At 34.9% G+C, this 25,387-nt stretch overlaps 1 protein-coding gene across 3 annotated transcripts in view; it reads left to right on the forward strand.

The window, feature by feature from the left end:
- Positions 1-25,387, forward strand: part of NBEAL1 (neurobeachin like 1) — a 174,155-nt gene that overhangs the window by 94,670 nt on the left and 54,098 nt on the right. For all 3 annotated transcript variants that reach the window (XM_055345172.1, XM_055345173.1, XM_055345170.1), the window contains 9 exons: positions 26-179; positions 470-598; positions 5,777-6,082; positions 6,177-6,326; positions 11,779-11,936; positions 13,854-13,978; positions 19,432-19,558; positions 24,251-24,399; positions 25,226-25,359. In XM_055345172.1, coding sequence (XP_055201147.1) covers positions 26-179; positions 470-598; positions 5,777-6,082; positions 6,177-6,326; positions 11,779-11,936; positions 13,854-13,978; positions 19,432-19,558; positions 24,251-24,399; positions 25,226-25,359 — 1,432 coding nt within the window. The remainder of the gene's footprint in view (positions 1-25; positions 180-469; positions 599-5,776; positions 6,083-6,176; positions 6,327-11,778; positions 11,937-13,853; positions 13,979-19,431; positions 19,559-24,250; positions 24,400-25,225; positions 25,360-25,387) is intronic.

Below are 25,387 nucleotides of genomic sequence, written 5' to 3' on the forward strand. Positions count from 1 at the left end.
TAAAATGATTTTGTTTTGCATTTAGTTTGCTACAGAAAATGTTAGAATGGGCAATCACAGAAAACAGAGAATCCAAAACTAATCCAGTAACTGCTGATAATGCCTTACGACTTATTGTGATCATACAGGACTTCCTGCAGTCAGAGGGTCTTGTTAATTCAAACATGTGGACTGAGAAGGTACAGTAATAATTCTTTGATATTATTTTTCTGGTTGTCAAGGACTTTATTCAACAAAATTTTGTGCCCCCTCTTTTTAGAGCATTACTATTTAATCAGATACAACAAACATGGATAAGATGTGATAAATCATTAACAGATTTCATTAGCTATTACTAGGATAATTCTTTTAGCTTTTTACCAATTGAACTAATTTTGAAATATATATGGTATGTATTACTGTTGGGGAAAACTCACCAGTAGGTATTAAAATGGAATGTTTTTATTTCTCAATTTTTCCCTTGTGATAGCTTTTAGAGGATCTGATGCTGCTCTTCGATGGTCTGTCAGTTTGCTGTTCTGAAAGTACAATATGGAGAGAACTTCCTCAAATTCAAATCCAGTTGCTTCTAGGTTTCATTGGCAGGGGTAATGTGCAGGTTTGTCAATTCTTTTGCATTATCTTCTATACTTTGCATGAGGCATAGGAATTATTCGTGTACTAACAAAATGATAGTACATAATTTTTTTATTAGTTTAAAAATATCTGATTTCACTGTAGTTTCAGTCTTGTTAATCAGAAAGAGGCTTCAGAGGCAGCTCATTGGTTGTTTCTTCCTGATGTGTATGGCGCAGTATAATTTTAAGTTTTCCTTTAAAAGGATTTATACAGGGGATCCCTAGCTCAGCGGTTTAGTTCCTGCCTTTGGCCCCAGGGCGCGATCCCTGGAGTCCCGGGATCGAGTCCTGTGTTGGGCTCCCAGCATGGAGCCTGCTTCTCCCTCCTCCTGTGTCTCTGCCTCTCTCTCTCTCTGTGTCTATCATGAATAAATAAATAAATAAATAAATCTTTAAAAAAAAAAAAGGATTTATACATAGGGTGCCTGGTTGGCTCCACGGTTGAGCATCTGCCTTCGGGTCAGGGTGTGATTCTGGGGTACTGGGATCAAGTTCTGCATTGCGCTCCCTGCATGGAGCTGCTTCTTCCTCTGCCTGTGTCTCTGCCTTTCTTTCTCTTTGTGTGTCTGTCATTAATAAATAAACAAAATCTTTTTTTTTTTTTTTAAAAAAGGATTTATACATAGCTTACCCAAGGAGTTGTTACTCATATTATGTATATTTAATGTAGCTAGGAGGTAAAAACCTGCCTAGACTATTTATACATGTTATTTATACGTGTGCAGTTTAAGGCTTATATTTTTAGGAAAATTATTTTTTTTCTTTCAAAGTCTTTTTACTAATCCAGTTTTACATTATATACCATATTTTTTAATTCATCAAACACTGAATACCTAGTATGAGCATTGTGTTAGGTTTTCAAAAACAGATAAATAACATATGGACCAAGGAATATTATTTCTGTTTTTAATTAAAAATTTTAAAGATTGAAAAAAAAATTTTAAAGATTGGAGAAGTTCCACATAAATTTTAGTCCATCATCTCCCTGTTTACATTGGTGAACCTTGGTTGGATTAATCATGACATGATCCCCTGCTGTTTACCTGGCCTTTTTAATTTTCTTTTCATACTGGAATTTTAAGTACTTGGGGAAAGAAGCTGGAGGTGGGGATGGTTTCCAATATGTATAAACTTACTGTAATGATGAAAACATGGACAGGTTAAATGCCATTAGGTTGCCATATTTTTAAAAGGCCATACTTTTCAGTAGATTTTTTTTTCTAATTGTAAAAGTAACATATGCTCATTATGGAAAATACACAAAAACATAACGAGATGTTTTTTCAGATGATTGAAATGATCACATATTTTGATAATTTTATTTTCCTTTCTCTTAAAATTATATTAAACTCATTTCCACATATTACTACCTTTTAGAAAATACCTTTTTTAATCATAAAAATAACATGTTCATTGTAGAAACATGGAAAATGCAGAAAAACTAAATAAGGAGATGGCTTTCTGATATATGGATGGTGGAAGCTTGAATATGCAGCCATTCAAATACAATTTGAAATTATATGAATTAGGTACTTAAAAAAATGATCACACTCTTTATCTAGTAATTCTCTAAAACTATAGCGTCAGGTAATAATACAAAATACCAAACAGCCTTTGTATATATAGATGTTTATGATAGTACTCTTTTTTTTTCTCTACCTAAAAATAAAATGAGGATAGCTTTTGAGGTTTTTTCATTAATATTAGCCTAATGGCAATTAAAGCAGTTGCACCCAGCATGCCAGTTAGTTATTTTAAATATGAGGACTCTTTTTTTTCCCTACTTCTAGCCACCTTCACTTTTTACAAATAAAATATGTTTGTTCACCATTTAACATACAATACCTATCCCATAGTAGGGCTCTAAAAATCCTTGTTAAATAGAGGTTCAAAGGGGCAGGTGCACCCCAATGTTTATAGCAGCAGTGTCTGACAGTAGTCAAAATATGGAAAGAGTCCAGATGTCCATTGACAAATGGATAAAGAAGATGTGATATATATATATACACACACACAATGGGATATTACTCAGCAATCAAAAAGAATGAAGTTTTGCCATTTGCATTAAGGTAGATGGAACTAGGGGGTATTCTGCTAAGAGGAATAAGTCAGAGAAAGACAAATTCCATATGATTTCACTCATATGTGGAATGATCACACTCTACTTTCATTGTGAATGAAACACTTTTATTGTTCGTGAGTGAAACAAAACAGATGAACATAGGGGAAGGGAAGGAAAAATAAGAGGAAATCAGGGAGGCAAACCATAAGAGACTTCTCTATAGGGAAAAAACTGAAGGTTGCTGACGGGAGGTTGGTGGGGGGATGGGATAAGTGGGTGATGGACACGTGACGTAATGAGCACTGAGTGTTATGTGATCTGAAGAATCACTAAATTCTACCTCTGAAACTAATCCAATATATGTTAATTAAATTGAATTTAAATTTTTTTTAAAAACTGAAGGCAAAAAATAGAGTACAGGGGATCCCTGGGTGGTTCAGTGGTTTAGCGCCTGCCCTTGGCCCAGGGCACGATCCTGGAGTCCCGGGATCGAGCACTGCCTCAGGCTCCTGGCATGGAGCCTGTTTCTCCCTCCTCCTGTGTCTCTGCCTCTCTCTCTCTCTGTGTCTATCATGAATAAATAAATAAATCTTAAAAAAAATTTGAGTACAGAAACTATAGATACCTTGTTTACCAGTAGTTAGTAATCTAAAATGTTTTTTACTTGCTAGTTTAATTTTATTCTCTGAAGAATAAAAACATATTTCTCTGAGGTTGTGCATGTTAAAGGCCAGGAAAGGAGCTTCTTTCCCTATAAGGTTATTAATAGAGCTTTTTGCAATCGGGTTACAAATTTGTTTTGTTTGGCTCATACTTATTAGTTAATTGCTAGTATATAAGTATTAAATGTCGCATAAATGTCAATATTTCCTAGCTTATCTCTAAGGCAGGACTAGGTGGTTGTTGATTTATTTAGATGGAGCAGATGGTCTTCATTTTGTCTGGTTTCCTCCTCCCCTAGTTGTTTTATCTCAGCCAGCAATGAGAACATGAAATCACCTGGAGGAGCTTTTTAGAAATACCTTTGTGGGACATCACCCTTAGTAATTACATCAGAATGGAGGAACTAGGGCATTGGTATTTTTTGTATTTTTCAGGTGACCCTAATGCAGTATTCTTTATGAGGGTAGGGGAATCCTATATGTCTGTATGGTGTGTGTGTGTGTGTGTGTGTGTGTGTGTGTATGCAAAATTAAGACAGTGGTCAAATATATTCATTTAAAAGTATCTTTATACTTTTAAATAAATATAGAAGTTTTTAGTTTACTTAATACCATGATATTAAGTTAAAAACAAAGCACTAGATATGCAACTTTTTATGTTACATGGTATTTTAAAAAAACACATAGGTAAAAAGCCTAGAATTATCAGCATTGGTATTTCCTAGATGGTGAGATTTTTATGGCCTTTTTTCTTTTTTTTTAAGATTTTATTTATTTATTCATGAGAGACACAGAGAGAGAAAGGCAGAGACATAGGAGAGGGAGAAGCAGGCTCCCTGCAGGGAGCCTGATGTGGGACTCAATCCTAGATCCCAGAATCAAGCCTTGAGCCAAAGGCAGACGCCCAACCATGGAGCCACCCAGGCATCCCAGTGGCCTTTTTTCTTATCTTTGTTGGTCTCTATTAGAAGTAAGCTGCTTTAGTCAGATTCAGACGCTAACATGGAGGATTGGGGAAAGTCTGAGGAGATTAGAAAAATTTCACCAGTAGACACTTAAGTTAAAAGTAGAAAAGTTAAAGTCTTGAGCCATCTTAGATACTGTTTCTCCAGTGCTGTTTGTCTCTTTTAGGGCTTGTGTATAAAGACTGCCTAAGGTTTTTTATTGCCTTGGTCTGCAAAGATCTGTGCATACAGCTCAGATCAGTGTTTGACACAAATACAAATTTTGAAATGATGTCAGGTTCTGATACTTTACTCTTTTCTCTCATTTTTCGTCATTTTGAAGGTAATAAGACTCATGTTTTCTCTCTCAAATAAATACAATCTTTAAAAAAAAAAAGGAAAAAGAGTACTTCTTCCTACTGTCACTGTTGGTAGACAGTTCTTCATGGATCTCATGTGTTTCTGCATATCTTCTAAGTAGAGACACTAGATGTCTTTGTTATGAACTACATTTTGAGGATGCAGGCATAGTGAACAACTTTGGAAGTCAGAGATTATGTCTCCCTCCAGAGCAAAAGGCAGGTTTGTTTACTATCCAGTATAATAGTGTCTCCCTCCAAGGCAAAATTCAGTTTACTGCCTGATATAGAAGATAGGGGTTCCTTATGCTTAGGGTTCCTCCCCTATACTGCAGCCACTGCATGTGCAAGCATCATCTACCCTGTTCATCTCTCACCCTGTTCATCTTGCAGTTCAGGGAACCAGGGCAAAGACTGATATTCTGGCTGTTGTGACTACTATAGATCTTTGTCTTTGAGCCAGGAGTTTCATGTCTTCCACCAGCATCTATGAAAAATGTGGCAGGCTAACTTGTTAGCTGGAGGCAAGGCAAAATCTGAGAATCTTCACAGTTCTTGACAGTTATGAGTAAAAGTTCTGAACTTGACTGATAAACCCATCCCCAAATGAATCCCTGTGATGAAAGCAGTGACATAAGTTTACTGAAAGATTAGTTACCTGAACCACTCACTGTGCAAAGTGGTTGGATATTCTGTTTGGCTTATATCTTTTAGGACCTATTTTTGGAACTAGAGATGGAATAATTCCCCTATACTTGCAGACTATAAGGAGGAGTGGAATGGATGTTGAGGTGATTTTTTTTTTTTAAGATTTCATTTATTTATTCAGGTGAGACAGAGAGAGAGAGGGAGAGACACAGGCAAAGGGAGAAGCAGGCTCCATGTAGGAAGCCGAATGTGGGACTCAATCCTGGGACTCCAGTATCACGCCCTGAGGAAAGACACATGCTCAACTGCGGAGCCACCCAGGTGTCCTGGATGGTGGGGTGATTAATTATCCACCACACCTTTTCTATGTATTCTGCTTTTATAATTGATTAAAAAAAAAAAAAAGAAGACTTCAGAAGAGCCAAATAACTTTTGCTGTCTGCTTTATTCTGTTTTTTTTTCTCACCTATACTGTTTTCCTCAGGTTTGTGCAATGGCATCAGCTAAACTAAACACCCTTCTTCAGACCAAAGTGATTGAAAATCAGAATGAAGCATGTTACATTTTAGGGAAGCTGGAATATGTTCTAAGTCAGTCAATCAAGGAACAGACTGAAATCTACTCATTTCTGATTCCCCTGGTCCGTACCCTGGTTTCCAAAATTTATGAGCTTCTCTTCATGAACTTGCACCTGCCTTCTTTACCTTTTACCAATGGTAGTTCTTCATTTTTTGAAGATTTTCAAGAATATTGCAGTTCAAATGAATGGCAAGTTTACATCGAAAAATATGTAAGTTTTGTCTATTTTGAGTGAAAATTTTCAAAGTTGTCATTTTTATGAAAGTGTGTTTAAAATTTTCTGTATATATATATATTTTTACAAGATTGTGCCTTACATGAAGCAGTATGAAACCCATACATTTTATAATAATCATGAGAGCATGGCACTTTATTGGAAGAATTGTTATGAAGCCTTAATGGTGAATATGCATAAACGAGACCGGGAAGGAGGAGAAAGCAAGCTTAAGTTTCAGGTAAAAAATATTCATTGTTTTTATTATCAGTTTTTTATGTTGATTTCAAGCATTTAATATTCAAGTGAGAGTATTAACAAGTCTGAACTTTGAAAACAAATGGTATTTCCTATGTTTGAAAACTACTTCAGAATTAAAAGAAAAAGACTGATCAGTAACAGTTAAAAAGTCAGTGTCAAAATGTTCTATGTATAGTGGGTGTGTAAAAAGTCTGTTAAACTGATAGTACATATCTCTAAGGAGGCTGGGTATATATCAGTGCTTAGAGAATGAACATTTATTGATTGATTGATTGATTGATTTTATCTACTTATTTGACAGAGAGAGAGAGGGACCACAAACAGGGAGAGCAGGAGAGGGAGAGGTAGGTTTCCCGTTGAGCAGGGAGCCCGACCAGGCAGGGTTCGATCCCAGGACTCCAGAATCATGACCTGAGCAGAAAGGAGGCGCTTAACTGACTGAGCCACCTGGGCGCCCCACTTAGAGAATATAGTACTAAATACTTGCTTTAGATAAGAAGAAAGACTTAAAATTAATAATTTAAATTTCTGCCTTAGAGAAAGAAAATTAATCTAAGCGGGTTTCTAAATAAGAAACTAATAATAAGATCAGAAATCAATGAAATTGGAAGCAGGAAAAACAATAGAGAAATTAATAAAACTAAAATCTAGTTCTTAGGGATCCCTGGGTGGCGCAGCGGTTTGGCGCCTGCCTTTGGCCCGGGGCATGATCCTGGAGACCCCGGATCGAGTCCCACGTCGGGCTCCCGGTGTGTGGAGCCTGCTTCTCCCTCTGCCCGTGTCTCTGCCTCTCTCTCTCTCTCTCTCTCTGTGACTATCATAAATAAATAAAAAAATTAAAAAAAAATAAATAAAATCTAGTTCTTTAAAATGGCAGTATAATTGAGGTGCCTGGGTGGTGCACTTGGTTTAGCATCTGACACTTGGTTTCAGGTCAGATTGTGCTCTCAGGTTTGTAAAGTCGAGCCCTGCATTAGGTTCCATGCTCGGTGTGGAGTCTACTTGAGACTTTCCCTCTCAATCTCCCCTTTTCCCCCATTCACTCTCATGCTCTCTTTCTAAAATTAATACTAAAATAAATACTTTTGAAAATGTCAGTAAAATTGATAAACTTGTAACCAGATTGAAAAAGCAAAAAAAGAAAGTGAAAAATTTTATTACCAGGAATGACAGGAGATATCCCCAGTGACTCCACAGACATCAACATGATAATAAGAGACTGCCACAAACCAATCTATGCACATAAATAAGATAACTTAATGGATCAATTTCCTGACAAATATAAATTTCCAAAACAAATTCAATAATAAATTGGTAGCCTAGATAGCCTTACCTATTAAATTGAACTTATAGTTTAAAAACCTTCTGAGGGGCAGCCCAGGTGGCTCAGCGGTTTAGCACCGACTTCAGCCCAGGGCTTGATCCTGGAGACCTGGGGTCGAGTCCCGCATTGGGCTCCCTGCATGGAGCCTCCTTCTCTCTCTGCCTGCGTCTCTGCCTCTCTCTCTCTTTCTCTCTCTGTCTTTCATGAATAAATGGATAAAATCTTAAAAAAAACAAACAAACAAACAAACTTCAGAACTGAGAACAGAACTCAGTCAGTTAAGCATCTGCCTTCGGCTCAGATCATGATCTCAGGGCCCTGGGGTTGAGTCCCCAAGTTGGCTCCCTGCTCAGCAGGGAACCTGTTTCTTCCTCTCCCTCTGCTCCTGTTATGCGCTCTCTCTCTCTCTCTCTCTCTCAAGTAAATAAAATCTTTAAAACAAATAAGTAAATATCTTCCAAAAGGGAAAACTTCAGGCCCAGGTGGTTTCAGTAGTAAGTTCTGGTGAACATACAATGAAGAAATAGCACCCAATTCCTCACAGTCAGAAAACAGAAAACAGAAAAGTAGAATCACTTCCCAACTTACTATATGAAGGCAATGTTATCCTCTTTGAAACCATACAAAAATAGTACAAGAATATACCTGAAACTCCTATAATACTGTGTATTAGTTAAACTGGTTAAAAATCACAAAAATGGTCTAAGAAAACAAACCAATATCTCATAGGAACATAGATACAAACCAGATCTAGCAATAAATAAAAAAATAATACATTATACCAGGTAGTTTATACTTGGAATGCAAGACTGCTTCAACATTTGATAATTAATATAATGATAATGGACCAAATTCATATTCATTAAAAAGAAGCTATATAATCACATCTGTAGATGTTGAGAAAGCATTTGACAAAATTCAACATCCATCTTATGATCAAAGATCTCAAGACACTAGAAATAGGAATAGAATCTCTACAAAAATCCTACAACCAGTTTTATATTTAAAGATGGAAAACTGAGGATGCCTGGGTGGCATAGTCGGTTAAGCATATGACCCTTCTTTCCACTCAGATCATGATTTCAGGGTTGTGAGATCAAGCCTCACATCAGGCTCAGCATGGAGTCAGCTTGAGATTCTCTCTCCCTCTGTTCCTCCTGCCTCTCGCTTCAGTGGATGCATGTGCTCTCTCTCTCTCTCTCCCTGTCTCTCAAATAAAAAAATAAATAAATAAACAAACAAACAAACAAATAAATAAATAAATAAATAAATCTTTAGAGGAAAAAAGACGGAAAACTGAGCACTTTTTTTTAGTAGAAGAGAACTAGGTGAGAATGTCCACTCTCAACACCCTTCTAGTCGCTGTTGCTCTGTAAGTCCTAGCAAATGCATTAAGAGTAGAAAGAGGGGGAGCTGGGTTGCTCAGTGGGTTGACCATCCAACTCTTGGTTTCTGCTCAGGGCATGATCTCAGGGTCATGGGATTGAGCCACACGTTGGGCTCAGCACAGAGTCTGCTTGAGATTTTCTCTCTCCCTCTCCTTCTGGCCCTTCCTCTCCCCCTGCTTTCTCTCTCAAATAAATCTTAAAAAAAAAAAAAAGGATAGAAAAAGAAATAAAAGTCATTTACCTTGGGAAGGAAGTAATAAAAGTATTTGCAGATAATAATGATTATGTAGATAATCCTAATGAATCTACCAAAAATCTCCTGTGATTAATGAGCTTAGCAACACTGCAGGACACAAGATCAGTACACAAAATTTAATCATATTTCTATATACTAACAGTGAACAGTTGGAATGTGAAATTTTGAAAAAGAACTATTTATAATAACTCAAAAAAGAATAAAATACTTAGATATCAATCCAATAAAATACGTACAGGATCTAAAAATAAACATGTTGAAACAAGGATGACCAAATAAAAAATATATTTATTACATAAAATAGTATAAAAAGTAATCCACTACTATTAACATTTTGGTATATATCTTTCCTAGTTTTTATGTATATATTTGGTTAAACCAAAATGGCACAGTTTTTGTTTGCTATACCTTTTTCTTAAAATGTATTGTGAACATCTTTCCATGCCATTATATGACTGCATTAAGTAGTCCATTTTATTATGTATTAGGACATATTTAAATTTATGTCCCAGTTTTAGATCTAATTTAGCTTTGTTTATATGTAATATTGATCATCTTTATGGTCATATTTTTATGCTTATCCAGGATGGCTTTCCTAGAATAAGTGGAATTACTGGATGCAACACTTATGATAAATACTGTTATATTGCCCTCATAGAAGTTCTGTTTCTGTTCCAATCAACACTTTCTCTGTAATTTCACCCTTAGCTTTTCTAGGGAAACCTAACCTTAAAATATTCTTATTGCTTGAACTCATCAACTCTAAAATTGATGTTTTATTATTATGGAACTGTCGTGACTTCTTCAGTTTTCTTAGCAATGATCTGTGTTAAATATTTGTTAATTCCAAATCATTGATTTTCCAAAGGTCTAGTAATAATTATAATAACAATTATAGTAACAACTCCGTTTTTCTAAGAGCTTACTACTTTTCTGGCACTGTATTAAGCACTTTAAGTCTTAATCTTTTTTGATGACAATTATTGTCAACCTCATCTTAGAGATGAGGATACTAAGCTTCACAGAATTAAGTAGTTAAGATTTGTACCCAGGCCTAACTCCAGAGTTGTTTTGTTGTTGCTGTTGTTGTTTTAAGACTTTCATTTATTTATATGAGAGAGAGAGAGAGATGTGCCTGCACAGCTGTGGGGAGGAACAGAGGGAAAGGGAGACACAGACTCCCCGCTGAGTCCAATGCAGGGCGATCCAAGGATCCTAAGATCGTGACCAGAGCTGAAGGCAGGTGCTTACCCAACTGAACCACTCAGGCACCCCCAGAGTTATACTATATTATGAACCACAGTCTGCTGTACTGCTTCTCTAAAAGATGTCTTTTGGGGATCCCTGGGCGGCGCAGCGGTTTGGCACCTGCCTTTGGCCCAGGGCACGATCCTGGAGACGCGGGATCGGATCCCACGTCGGGCTCTTGGTGCATGGAGCCTGCTTCTCCCTCTGCCTGTGTGTCTCTGCCTCTCTCTCTCTCTCTCTGTGACTATCATAAATTAAAAAAAATATTAAAAGATGTCTTTTGAATCCATATCTAGGGGCACCTGGGTGGCTCAGTGGTTGAGTGTCTGCCTTTGGCTCAGGTCATGATCTCAGGATCCTGGGATTGAGTCCTGAATCAGGCTCCCTACAGGGAACCTGCTTCTCCCTCTGCCTGTCTCTGCCTTTCTCTCTGTCTCTCATGAATAAATAAATAAGGTCTTTTAAAAAAAATAAATCCATATCTAAATCCATATCTTTAACTGTTCTTTTTCAACATAATTCAGATCGATTTCTGAAACGAATTAATACTGTTAATTTGGTTCCTTCCTGATAGGTGAATATCAGTGTGAGTCTGATAAGTCAGTCTTACCACTTGTCTTTTTGAAAACTGTAAAACTTTAATGGCTTAGCATTCTTTCTTGAGAGAACCCATTTCTATTAGCAGGGTCTGTTTTATCCTGAAAACTGGAAGAGTATGTGAATTCATTTGCTGATAACTAGGATGTTATTCAGAGAGCAGTCCACATGATGAAATTTTTCATTGTGAGAGATTTGCTCCTGTAGATTTCTTCTTTTTTTTTGGCATTGTCTTTCAGTTTCCCAGTAGTAGTATGGATGTGGTTACTCTTCCTTCTACTTTAATCATGAGTCTCAATCCATTGTTTTAAAAACCAAAGGATACCAAAGGAAGATCCTTTTATTTGACTATATGAGGTTAATAACTTTGAGTTTAAAAATCCTCTATTGAGGTATATTACATTTTTGAAGTTCTTCACATGTTTATTTTATTTTTTAAATTTTACAAAATACAGATGGATTATAGTTAGAATCATGCTTCATTAAAGTAAGTTGTTCTAATGGAATAAGAAAATACTGTTGGTTAGTTACCACTTCTTTTATTGTGTGATTTTATTGAGTCAGATTTTTAAAATTATTTAAATTTATGATTCAGTGCTATTATTTATTGCTGTTTCAGGAGTTTTTTGTGGAGCCATTTAATCGAAAAGCACGCCAAGAGAACATGAGGTATAATAATACGCTTAAACAACTTAGCAGTCAACAGTTAATCACTCTGAGACGCTGGAAGGCAGTACAGCTCTATCTTACATCTGAAAGGGGACCTTGGGCTGAAAGGTAGTAGGATATTATTTATTAAATACACTTTCTTCTTTAAAACTCCTGCCTAAAATTTTTTGAGCCAGTGACCTCTCCAATTTTTAAAACACTTAACTTAATTAAAAATTGCTTTTAATTAATTTGGTTGTCTTTTTGTGAATTACAGTTCTGGGAAGTTCAGAGCTTTGTATATATGTTTTTTCACCATGCAGTTATTATTTCCCTTCCTTTTACCCTGTGATGTAGGATTTAAGTCTTGAATTTGTTTTCATGATACTGCTAGAGTTAGTGATGTTATATGTATTTCAGTATTTTACAGATTATTTACTTGATCCTTCAAGTTACATATATTTTACTGAAATATATTTCATATTTATATGTATATGTATCCCACCCTTTTTATTGTGGTAAAATGCACATAATATAAGCTTTACCACTTTAACCACATATATTGTTTTTTAAAAATATACAATTTAGTGACATTAACTACATTCATAATGTGCAGTCATTACCATTCTCCAGCTTCAGGACATTTTCATTACTGCAAAAAGAAACCCTGGACCCATTAGTCTGTTACTCTGTATTATTCCTTTTCCTTTGGCAACCACCAGTCCTTCTGTCTCCGATTTTGCTTATTCTTGATATTTTATATAAATGGAATCATACAATATGTGACCTTTTGTGTCTAGCTTCTTTGTCCCTTAGCATAATATTTTCATTATATTGTAGCATGTATTAGTAGTTACTTTATTAATGGCCAAATAATATTCCATTGTGTGATTAATACCACATTTTGTCTATTCACCTATCAGATGATAGACATTTGTGTTTTTTTTCCTTGCGGTTGTCATAAATAGTCCTGTTATGTGCATTTGTGAACGAGTGTTTCAACATCTGTTTTTAATTCTTTTTAAGTGTATACCTACAAGTAAAATTGCTAGGTCATATGATAATCCACTGTCTAACTTAGGAATTGCCAAACAATTTCCACAGCAACTGCATCATTTAACATTCTCATCAGCATTGTTTGCGGGGTCTGGTTTATCCACAACCTTACCAATATTTGTAAAATTTTTCCAATTTTTTTATTATGACTGTCCTAGTGGATGTGAAGTGGTATCTTATGATGTTGATTTGTATTTCCAGTGACATTGAGTATTTTTTCATTTGGCCATTTGTATATCTTTTTTGAAGAGATGTCTATTCAAGTTCTTTGCCCATTTTTAAATTGGATTGTTTGACATTTTGTGGTTGAGTTATAAGAGTTCTTTTTCTCAGTAATAGACCTTTATCAGATATATGATTTGTACATATGTCTTTTCATTTTCTTGATAGTAGCCTTTGGTATACAAAATTTTTTTTTTAATTTCAAAGTTCAAATTATCTCTTATTTTCTTCTGTTGCATGTTTTTGATAGAATATCTAAGAAACCACTCCCAAATTCAAGGTCACAAAGATTTACTCCTCTCTTTTCTTCTAAGAGTTTTAGCTCTTATATTTAGATCTTTGATCTATTTATAATTATATTCCCCTTATTTATAGTAAAATTATTTTATTTTGAACATTGTATTTAGGATAAACTCATTGTATATTTAAGAATTTCCACCGAACAGGTAAAGAGTAAAAGATATTAGCTTTAAGTGTAAAGATTTATGTTCAGTTCTTATTTATGCTACTTGTAAACAACATGGCATCTCAGGCAAATGATTTAGTCTGCCTTAGGTTCTTCATATATAAACTGCAGTAATGCATATCCACATTGGTTTTCTTTCAGGGTTGTTTGGGTCAAATGAGATAATGAACGTGAAGTTTTTATAAAATGGTGCTATACAGATGTAAAATTCCACAATCAAATAGATTGATTCTATTTCAATCAACCAATCTTTGTAACTTCAAGCTAAGTAATTTTACTTGTTTACTTATTAATATTCATAGGAAACAAAATCCAATTCACTGGAAACTAGCTAATGTAGAAAATTATTCCCGCATGAGACTTAAATTGGTGCCAAATTATAACTTCAAAACTCATGAAGACGCTAGTGCTTTGAGAGATAATCTAGGTGAGTTCCAATGCCTATTTAATTATTTGTTGAAGATAGGATATTGATGGGTTGGTTATTGTTTTTATTAATTGTTTCAAAATTCCTTACTCATGATTGAAGTGTGACATTTTATAATTACTTCTTTTTCAAAATGTTAGGATACCATTTACAAAGCTTTGTTGTACAGGAATTACTTGATATTTAAATGGTTGTATATGTTAAATGCTGTTACCTTGGCCTAAATCTAAGATGACTTCCTGTATCAATTAATTGTAATTTTTCAAAGAAAAACATAATTTGCAATCATAAAATTATATTGTAGTTTATGTGCAATGAATGCGTTGTCTCTTGTATCCATTATGATGGTACATTGAAACAATGATTCTTTTCCCTTAATCATCTTCTTACCAAGACTGAGGCTAACTTTAGATATATTTAGAATTCTCTTTTTTTTTTTTTTAAAGATTTTATTTTTATTTATTCATGAGAGACACAGAGAGAAAGAGAGGCAGAGACAAGGCAGAGGGAGAAGCAGGCTACATGCAGGGAGCCCAACGCGGGACTCGATCCAGGGTCTCCAGGATCATGCCCTGGGCTGAAGGCACTGCTAAACCACTGAGCCACCCAGGTTGCCCTGTATCTCTCTTTTTGAAGACAGTCTGTGAAATACCCAAAATATTGATTTATTCAGTCATGTGTACACTAAATTGCTTCATCATAGCCACTTTGTGTTTAATGACTAAATTTTAGATGAAATTCAAGTACCAGTTTTTTAAAAGTTGCCTTAATAATTGGCCAATACAGTTGATGCCATATATTAATCAAGAGTGCTGTCTATGATGCCTGCCATTTATGGTCTTACATTCAAAAATAAATCAGACACAATAACTAATTTTCCTTAGTGCAAAATAATGGCCCCACTCATGAAAGAAACTCTAACTTTGAGAGTATCTTATACTTATATATAGCTTGTGCTGCCTATATGTATCTTGAGACAATTATATTTTCTCATTGGAATTTGATAATGCTTATCACTCAGCCAGTATCTTTGGTAAATGACTTGAATCTAGTAATACTTAAAGAATAGCATCTCCTATTTTTTCTTCATTTTTGGCAAGAAATCCTATCCCAGGAAATCCCCGTTCCTCCTCTTCTCCTCACCCCTTTATACAAGTACACAGATAAAATTTTATGTCCCTTCTTCTTAGTTTTAGTCTAGGAAAATTCATGTTTTCTTTTTTTCATCTCTCAGTTTTTCTCCTTACCTCGTTTTCAAAAATATCCCAAGTATGTTAGTGATAGTAAGATAATAAAGAAGAAACAAAGTTCATACATTTCAAAGTGAAATTGGAAATACTATAAAACCAGTGACAAAAAACTCTAAAGCTCTTTAAAATCTCCTGAACTATACTTCAGAATTAAAATGTTTTAGTCAACTCCTTATTTTTGTCTAGAAGTATTTTTTTTGTCTATAAGTATTTTTATCAGCTGCCAGAATTCATGGTATTTTTAAAATATTCTATTTTGTTTTGTTTCATATAACCCTACTATTTGTAAGCCTCCCATTGCAAATGTGCAGAGTAGTTTTTACATTGTTGGCTAAACTACAAAGTTAACCGTTATCTGTAACATTTTTGATGGGAAATTCATTGTGAATTTCAAACAGGTGATTTGTGAAGCCTCTTTTGGAACACAACTGCTTATGAATTATGGAATTTAAATAGTCAAAAATAAAGTATATTCTTAAATATATCATAAAAATACTTGGTTTTAGAGAGAAAAAAATATTTTATTTTGGTTTTAGAGAAATTTTTTTGTCCGTACTTTTTCATTAGATATTCTTTCCTTAGTATTTTCAACAACTTACTTTTAGTCCTTACATTGTTTCTATTATCTCTAAATTTTGGTAGTTATCCTCCTCTGTAAGTATATATTTCTTTCTAGTGCTGGTGCTTAACCTCCTAATTTTCTTACCAATTTCTCATCTTTTCTTGGTTACCTTGAAAATAATCATGTTCCTAGGTCCATACTTAGCCATCTTGCCTTTTACCAGTGCTTACTCTGAAGAGGTGATCTCACGACTTCACCACTATATATACACACACACACACACACACACACTATATATATACACATATATATATGTATATGCACACATACATATATATATGTGTGTATAAAGGTGTTTTCTCACCTGTATTTCTAATTCTTACCTGCCTTTTGACCTTTAGACCAAGATTTCCAATTGCTTGTCTGTCTTTTGGGATACCTCTTCCACAGAGGCCTCCACATAAGATTTTTGTAATTAAATTATCTTTTCTCATTTGTCTACTCCTCACCCTAGACTCTGCTTCTCTTGTATCTTGGGTTTTAGTTTTATTTTCTCCATCTATTAGTTATTCCAAATCATTAATATTAGCCATGAATCTGTCTTCATCCTTCCTAATCCCTATACATAATAGCTTTTTAGGTACAGTGTCCTGTTAATTCTCCCTTGCATATCTTTTGAATCTTACTCTCATTCCTTCTGCTGTTGCCATGGCTTAGCTTGGTGGTACCTTTTCCCAAACTTAACAGTAGTTTGCCACCTGGCCTCTTTGCCTGACATGATTCCCATCCTCATTTTATTCACCAGTCTTTCTTTTCTCTAAAAAAAAAAAAAAGTTATTTATTTGAGAGAGAGCGAGCATGCATGAGCAGGGAGAGGAGCAGAGGGAGAGGGAGAAACAGACTCCTCTCTCAGGCAGACAGGCTGACTCATCGCTCAGTCCCAGGACCCTGGGATCGTGACGTGAACCAAAGACAGATGCTTAACCATAACTGAGCCATCCAGGTGCCCCTTACCAATCTTTCATCAAATTTTGAACTTACACTCTTTCGTAATGTCATCTGTCTACATAAAGTCTGTTTTCTGTTTGTATCAGAAATATCTAGATTCCTTATTTTCAGTTTTCATTGCGTGTTCTAATGTGCAATCTTTGTTTAATTAAATGTTTAACAATAAATTTTGCCATATGAAATAAATGAGACCAGGCAACCCGGGTGTCTCGGCGATTTAGCGCCACCTTCAGCCCAGGGTCCGTTCCTGGAGACCTGGGATCGAGTCCCACATCAGGCTCCTTGCATGGAGCCTGCTTCTTCCTCTGCCTATGTCTGTGCCTCTCTCTCTTTCCCCCTATGTCTCTCATGAATAAATAAATAAATAAAATTTTAAAAAAATGAGACCATGAAGAATATGAAGAAACCTATTCAGTGAAAGTAGTTATTTGTTCTAGGAATAGTGTGAGCCAGTGCTTCCTGGGTAGAGATGAAGGTGTGATCAAAGGAGATTTAAACAGAAAAATGCAACTGTACATTAGGTTGTTTGATTTTTTTTTTTAATGTCAGAGCAATGATACCTTTTGAGAAATTAAAGGAGGATTTTGTCATCTTTATAATACTTTGTTATTTAGGGGTCTTTTTGTTTGTTTTCTTCTTTTTTATTAGGGGTAGGGTGGACAGAGGGAGAGAGAGACTCTTATTAAACAGGCTTCACACCTAGCACAGAGCCTGATGCAGGGCTCGATCTCACAAACCTGAGATCATGACCTGAACAGAAACCAAGAGTCAGACACTTAACCGACTTAGCCACCCAGGCACCCCTATAATGTTTTGTTATTTAGTATGAATTATTTGTATTTCCCACAACTGAAATACTTTTATTCATAGTTACATACATAAATTTTTCCTAGTCCTAACTATAAATTATGCAGTTATTACTATTCTTATGCCCCTCAGTTAATTGAGAGGTGAATGTACAATAATGATAGCTGCCAAGTATAAACTTAATGTAATGTGATGTATCTCCATTTCACAGTTAAGAAAGCAAAGATTCAGAGGGGTCACCTGGTTAATAAATGGCAGAACAGAATTTAAATTTAAGTTTACCACTTCACACATGGCCTTTGTTCTTCCTATTACATTAGCCCTGCCCTCTTAAAAAATGTATTATTTCTAAAATGCATTATATTTATTGCATATTTTTGTATACAGAATTATTTATTAAATTTCATCTGCCCCAGCTCTTGAGTTATGTATTCTCTTCCAATTAAAGATAATTTGTCATCATCTTGGGGTGCCTGGATGGTTCAGTTTTTTTAATTAAGCATCTAACTTTTGATTTTGGCTCAGGTCATAATCTCGGAGTTTTGGGATTGTGCCCCACATTAGGCTCTGTGTTCAGCATGGAGTCTATTTGTCCCTTTCCCTCTGCTCTTCTCTCTCTCAAATAAATAAACAATATTATAAAAAAAAGATACTTGTCATCTTTCTTAATATTTTAATACAAATACAAAGTAAAAGTTCTATTAATACAGTGAGAAAATTCTATCTATGACATATTGACATGCTTTAGAATTAAATTAGATTAAAGAGATTACTTGGCCCATTTTGAAACATAAATAATATCATTAAAAATAGATAGCACTTTTTAAAACATTCCTTTTATTATACATGTAATGGTTTTTAAGATCACAGCCTAGATTACTCTGAATCACATATAAAAACTTTTCTCTAGTAATTGCTTTCTTCTTTTTAAAGATTTATGTACTTGAAAGAGTACACATGAGTGGGGGGGGGGAGTGAGGTACAGAGAGGGAAAGAAAGAGAATCCCAAGCAGACTTCCTGCTGAGCACAGAAACCCAACACAGTCCTCAAGCCCATGACCCCACCTGAGCTGAAACCAAGAGTCAGACGCTTAACTGACTGAGCCACCCAGGCACCCTGTAAATTGTTCTTTTGTCTTAGAAAACTTTAAGTACCTTAGTTTTTTTCCAGTTCTACTGAGATACAATTGACATAGAATACTGTGTAAGATGTAGAATACTGTGTAGATGTAGCTCATAATGACTTGAGCTACACACATATTGTAAAATGATTACAGCAATGTACACTTAACATCTATCACAGCATATAATTACAAACTTTTTTTTCCTTATGATGAGAATTTTTAAGATCTGCTCTTTTAGCAAATTTCAAAAATGCCATATAGCACTGTTAACCAGAGTCATCATGCCATACATCCCTAATACTTAATTATCTTACACCTGGAAGTTTACACATTTTGACTCCCTATACCCAATTCCCCACCCCTCCTCCTTTACTTTAAAATACATATTATGAAAAAAAATAAAATACATATGATTATGTAATTAACAAATTATAGAGATTATTTTTTACTGTGTTTATTTTATTTTTTTTTAAAGATCTTATTTATTTATTCGAGAGAGAGAGAGAGAGAGAGAGAGAGAGAGAGAGAGGCAGGCAGAGACTGGCAGAGGGAGAAGCAGGCTCCATGCCCGGAGCCCGATGTGGAACTTGATCCCGGGACTCCAGGATCACGCCCTGGGCCAAAGGCAGGCGCTGAACCGCCGAGCTACCCAGGGATCCCCTTTTACTGTGTTTAATAGATAATTTGTATTTATTTAAACAGGTGTCCAACACTCACAGCCTTCCAGTGATTCTTTGCTTTTGGAAGTAGTGAAACAAGTAAAAGTTAGCAATATGGAGGAAGATAAATTAGACCTTCCTGAAGAAGATGTAACAGCCAGAGTAAATATGTATGTATAAGTATTTGAAAGAATTAAAAATTATTTTTTTCTCAAAAATGAAATTATAAAATTGTTGAAGATATTTGATTGTAATCCTAAGAACACTGACCCTTGAATAATAAAGGTTGGAACTTCATGGATCCACTTATATATAAATTTTTTCAGCCAGTAATATACTGTAAATATCTATATTTTTTCTTCCAAATAGTTTTCTTAAAAACATTTCTTTTCTCTAGCTTACTTTATTTATAAGGATACAAAATGTGTTAATAGACTGTGTATGTTATTGGTAAGGCTTCTGGTCAGCAGTAGGCTATTAATAGATAAATTTTTAGGGAGTCAGATTTATTAATGGATTTTTGACTGCACAGGTTTCAGTGCCACTAACCCCTGCATTACTCAAGGGTCAGCTGTCTTTTCAGGATCTATCAGTTACTGCTATATCAGCAATTAGGCATCTATCAGTATTAAATGAAAATATATTGATTTCCTTATTTCTCCTTTGTGTTATTATTATCATAAATACAGACTTTCATATGTTTTAAGACCAACAGTACAGTTTACTGTTTGTATTATATTTTTAAATTTAAAATTCAATTGATTGATATATAATGTATTATTAATTTCAGAAGTAGAGTTCAGTGATTCATCAGTCTTACATAATACCAAGTGCTCATTATATCATGTGCCTGCCTTAAAGTCCATCACTCAGTTACTCTATCCTCCTTCCCCTCCCCTCCAGCAACCCTCAGTGTTTCCTGTAATTAAGAGTCTCTTATGGTTTGTCTCTTTCTCTGATTTCATCTTGTTTTATTTTTCCCTCCCTTCCCCTATGATCCTTTGTTTTGTTTCTTAAATTCCACGTAAGATCATATGATAATTATCTTACTCTGATTGACTTATTTTACTTTGCATAGCATCCTCTAGTTCTATCCATATCTTTGCAAATGGCAAAATTACCATAGAGTTGAGGGTCCATTTCTGGGTTCTCTATTCTGTTCCCTTGATCTGTGTATTTATTTTTGTGCCAGTACCATACTGTCTGGATGATTACATCTTGGTAATAGAACTTGAAATCCAGACTTGGGATGCCTCCAGCTTTGGTTTCCAACATTCCTTTAGCTATTCAGAGTCTTTTCTGGTTCCATACACATTTTAGAATAGTTTTTTCCAGCTCTGAAAATGCTGATGGCATTTTGGTAGGGATTGTTGCATTGAACGTCTAGATTGCTTTGGGTAGCATAGACATTTTAACAATATTTGTTCTTCCAATCCATGAGCATGGAATGTTTTTCCATTTCTTTGTGTTTTCCTAAATTTCTTTCATGAGCGTTCTATAGTTTTCACGGTACAGATCTTTGCTGCTTTGGTTGAGTAATTCCTAGGTATCTATGGTTTTTGGTGCAGGTATAAATGGCATCGACTTCTTAATTTCTCTTTTTTTTTTTGTCTCATTGTTAGTGTATAGAAATGCAACAGACTTCTGTATGTTGATTTTATATCCTGCTACTTTGCTGAAATCCTGTAGGTGTTCTAGCAATTTTGAGGTAGTCTTTGGGTTTTCCATATACAGTGGAAGAATGAGTTTGTCCTCAGCGAAGAGTGCGAGTTTGACTACTTTGCTGATTCAGATGCCTTTTATTTCTTTCTGTTGTCTGGTTGCTGAGGCTAGGACTTCTAGTACTATGTTGAACAACAGTGGTGAGAGTGGACATCCCTGACATGTTCCTGACCTTAGGGGAAAAGCTGAGTTTTTCCCCATTGAGAATGATATTTACTATAGGTTTTTCGTACATGGCTTTTATGATACTGAGATTTATTTTCTCTATCCCTACACTGTGAAGAGTTTTAAGAAAGGATGCTGTACTTTGTCGAATGCTTTTTCTGCATTTATTGAGAGAAACCTATGGTTCTTGTCCTTTCTTTTATTAATGTACTGCATCACATTGGCTGATGTGCCAATGTTGAACCACTGTTGTAGCCCAGGAATAAATCCCACTTGGTCATGGTGAATAATCCTTTTATATATTTTTTTAATTTTATTTTTTGTGAATAATCCTTTTAATGTACTATTGGATTCTGTTGGCTAGTATCATGAATTTTTGCATCCATGTTCACCAGGGATATTGGTCTATAATTCTTTTTGGTGAGGTCTTTGTCTCGTTGGGGATCAAGATAATGCTGGCCTCACAGATACAGTTTGGAAGTTTTCCTTCCAGTCGTGTTTTCTGAAACAGCTTCAGAGGAATATGTATTAATTCTTTAAATATTTGATAGAATTCCCCTGGGAAGCCATCTGGCCCTGGACTCTTGTTTTTTGGGAGATGTTTGATTACTGCTTCAATTTCCATCACTCCGAAAGGAAATCTTGTACTTTTTAGTAGTCACTCCATATTTTCTCCTTTCTACATCCCCTGAAAACTATTGATCTGCTTTTTGTCTCTATTGGATTTACCTGTTTCAACATTCCATTTATTTCTTACAATATGTGGCCTTTTGTGTCTGTCTTATTTCATTCAGTATAATATTTCCAAGGATCATTCATAGAGGAGCATGTAAGCTGTACTTTATTCCTTGTTGTGGTTGAATAATATTCCATCATATGGATATACCACTTTTGTTTATTCATTCACCAGTTGTGGCCATATTTCCACATTTCTACTTTTTAGCTATTATAAGTAATACTTCATGAGTAGGCATGTATAAATCTTGTGTCAACATGTTTTCAGTTATATTGGGTATATACCTAGGAGTGAATTTGTGAGTCATATCGTAATTCTTTGTTTATACCAGGAATTATTAAATTATTTTAACGATGACTATACTATTTAACATTCCCCAAGTAATGTATGGGGGGTTAAATTTCCCCACATCTACTCCAACTTTTGTTATTCTAGGAGTTTCTTTATTATACCATCCTAGATTTGAAATGGTGCCTTGTAGTTTTAATTTGCATTTTCCTAATGACTAATGATCCTGAGCATCTGTTCATATATTTATTTACTATTTATATATCTTTTTTAAGAAATATTTATGCAAATCCTTTGGTCATTTTTTAATTGAGTTGTCTTTTAGGTATTAAGTTATAATAGTTCTGTATTATAAATGCCTTATCATGATTTGCAAAAATGTTCTTCCATTGGATGTGTTTTCCTTCAATTTGTTGATGCATAGAAGTTTTAAGTTTTGAAGCCCATTTATTTTTTCTTAAGAGTTTTATCCTTTTCTCTTACATTTAGATCTTTGACCCACTTTTAGTTAATTTTCTTACATGATATGATGTGGGATTCTATATTCTTTCTTTTGCACGTTATTATCCAGTTGCCTGAGAACCATTGCTTTCTGTTTTGAAGGATAGTTTTATTGGCTATACAATTCTTAGTAAAGAAGTGTTTTTTTCCTGTCAGCATTTTGAGTATGTCATTCCACTACCTTTCTTAGACTAATCCTGTGGAGTGTTTCTTATCTGCTGTGTGTTGCCAGTAATGTCTATATTCATGGTTTTTTTTTCTTTGTTTTTTTATTTTTTATTTATTTTTTAAAGGTTTTATTTATTTATTCATAGAGACACAGCTAGAGAGAGAGAGGCAGAGACACAGGCAGAGGGAGAAGCAGGCACCATGCAGGGAGCCTGATGTGGGACTCGATCCCGGGTCTCCAGGATCACGCCCTGGGCTGCAGGCGGCGCTAAACCGCTGCGCCACTGGGGCTGCCCCTTTGTTTTGTTTTTAAATGAAAAGTTTTTTTGAAAAAAAGTTTGGCCTTTTAAAGTTAGCATAGTTCAGTGGTCAGTCAATAATTAGTTAGTTGGTTGTATTTAAGTCCCTTGTTCGAGAAGACTGCTATGTTTTGCCAGTGGATCTCTATGTTCCTTAGGGAATGTGTTTGAATTTTGTGACTTAAACATCTACCCTGACTTTTACTTTTTGTTTATAAAGCCTCACCTTCAGCCAAAAATGAGTTAAGACCTAAATATATAATTTATTCTGAACATCACTCTTTTGGGGATTATTAATTACATATGATGTATATTTCTTTGAAGCTTATTTCAGGATTACAAATTGACCAGTTTCAACAGTATATTTTGTTGACATAAACAAGTTCATATAATTTTAATAATTTTTAAAGATTTCCTTTAAGTTACCAGTTATCTTCTCCAAAAAACATAAAGTGTAACAGTCCTTTTAATACAAGATGATTTCACTCTAAGTGAGATATTGCAGTAGTAGCTCTTTGTATCATCCCCAGTTCCATTGTCAGGGGATATTACCTAGATTCAGTTACTCTTGAGAAGTCATTTTACAAGTTAAGAATCAGTCATAATTAGTGCTTCTGATAATTATTTATAAAACATCACTAATGATGCAGTCCTTTATTAACAGATTCGTATATTCCCTTGGTTAATTCATGTGTCCCAAATATAACTAAAATCACACTAGTATTGCTACACGTTTGAACTGTCCTCTACCCGTAATAATAAAGATTCACTATATTTTGTTTTAATGTTTCACATACAATTAAAATGTAAAACTTTTTTGGAAACTGAATTATTGGGCAGTAACTATTAGATAGTATTTAAGTAATTTAATATGCACTGAAATACTTTTGTAGGTAATTCAAATACACTTTCTTGATATTCTTCAATTTACGTAGAATACATTGTTGGGTGGGTTTTGATTGGTTGATTTTTGTTATTTACAGTGATGAGAAAGAAGAACAGGATCAAAAAGAAAAATTGGTGTTATTGGAAGACTGTGAACTCATTACAATAATTGACGTAATTCCTGGCAGATTAGAAATCACTACTCAACACATTTACTTCTACGATTGCAGCATTGAAAAAGAAGATGGTGAGGAGTTCTTGGGGAATAATTTCTGTTGTTCAATAGTTAAGTATCTAGTTTATCAATCATTAATGAGAAGAAAACAGTAAGAGGAGACTAGAATTGTGGTCTATCATGTAAAAGGAGAAATGGAAAGTCAATATGGGATTCAATTTATTATTCAACAGTGTATTGAAGGGAATGCTTTTTTTGTCAATTTTTTAAAAGGTTTAGTGAGAGAGGATTGCTGTAAACTTGTTATAAAATGCAATCTTAATTTTATTTGTATATTTCTATCAGCTTCTCACCTAGCCCTTTGCCTGAAAATAAAAAGGATATTTAAATCTAAAATGCCAACATAAAGAGGAAAGGAAAAATGTTTTTTTGAGGTAAAACAATCAGGATTATTCTGTTTTCATAAGAAGGAAGAGGAAAAGCTGTAGAATTTTGTGAACGTTTTTAAACCATTTAGGGTTGCCTGGATGGGTCAGACACTTGCATGTCCTGCTCTTGATTTTGACTCAGGTCATAATCTCAGGGCTGTGAGATCAACCGCCATGTCAGGCTCCATGCTGAGTATGGAGACTGCTTAGGATTCTCTGTCTCCCCCTCTCTCTGTCCCTGTCCCCCACTTGCATACACAGGCATGCCCTCTCGCTCTCTCTCTCTCAAAAAAATAAAAAGAAAAGAAAGAAACCCTTAAACATCCACTAAATTTAACAAATGATTTCTGTGAAACAAATTAAATTTCTTTTCCCTAAGTGCTACCTTTGTCAGGAACTAGGAGATATTTTCTGCATAACATGAGTAACTTCATATGGTACCTTGGTCACAGGATTTCTTCTGTTTTCAGGAGTAGGCTTTGATTTCAAGTGGCCTCATTCTCAGGTTCGAGAGATTCACCTGCGGCGTTACAATTTAAGGAGGTCAGCTCTTGAGATTTTTCATGTTGACCAATCCAACTACTTTCTCAATTTCAAAAAAGAGGTATGTAAGATGCGACCTTTCTGGAAGC

Source organism: Nyctereutes procyonoides, unplaced genomic scaffold (genome assembly GCF_905146905.1).
Source record: "Nyctereutes procyonoides isolate TBG_1078 unplaced genomic scaffold, NYPRO_anot_genome, whole genome shotgun sequence".
NCBI lineage: Eukaryota > Metazoa > Chordata > Mammalia > Carnivora > Canidae > Nyctereutes > Nyctereutes procyonoides.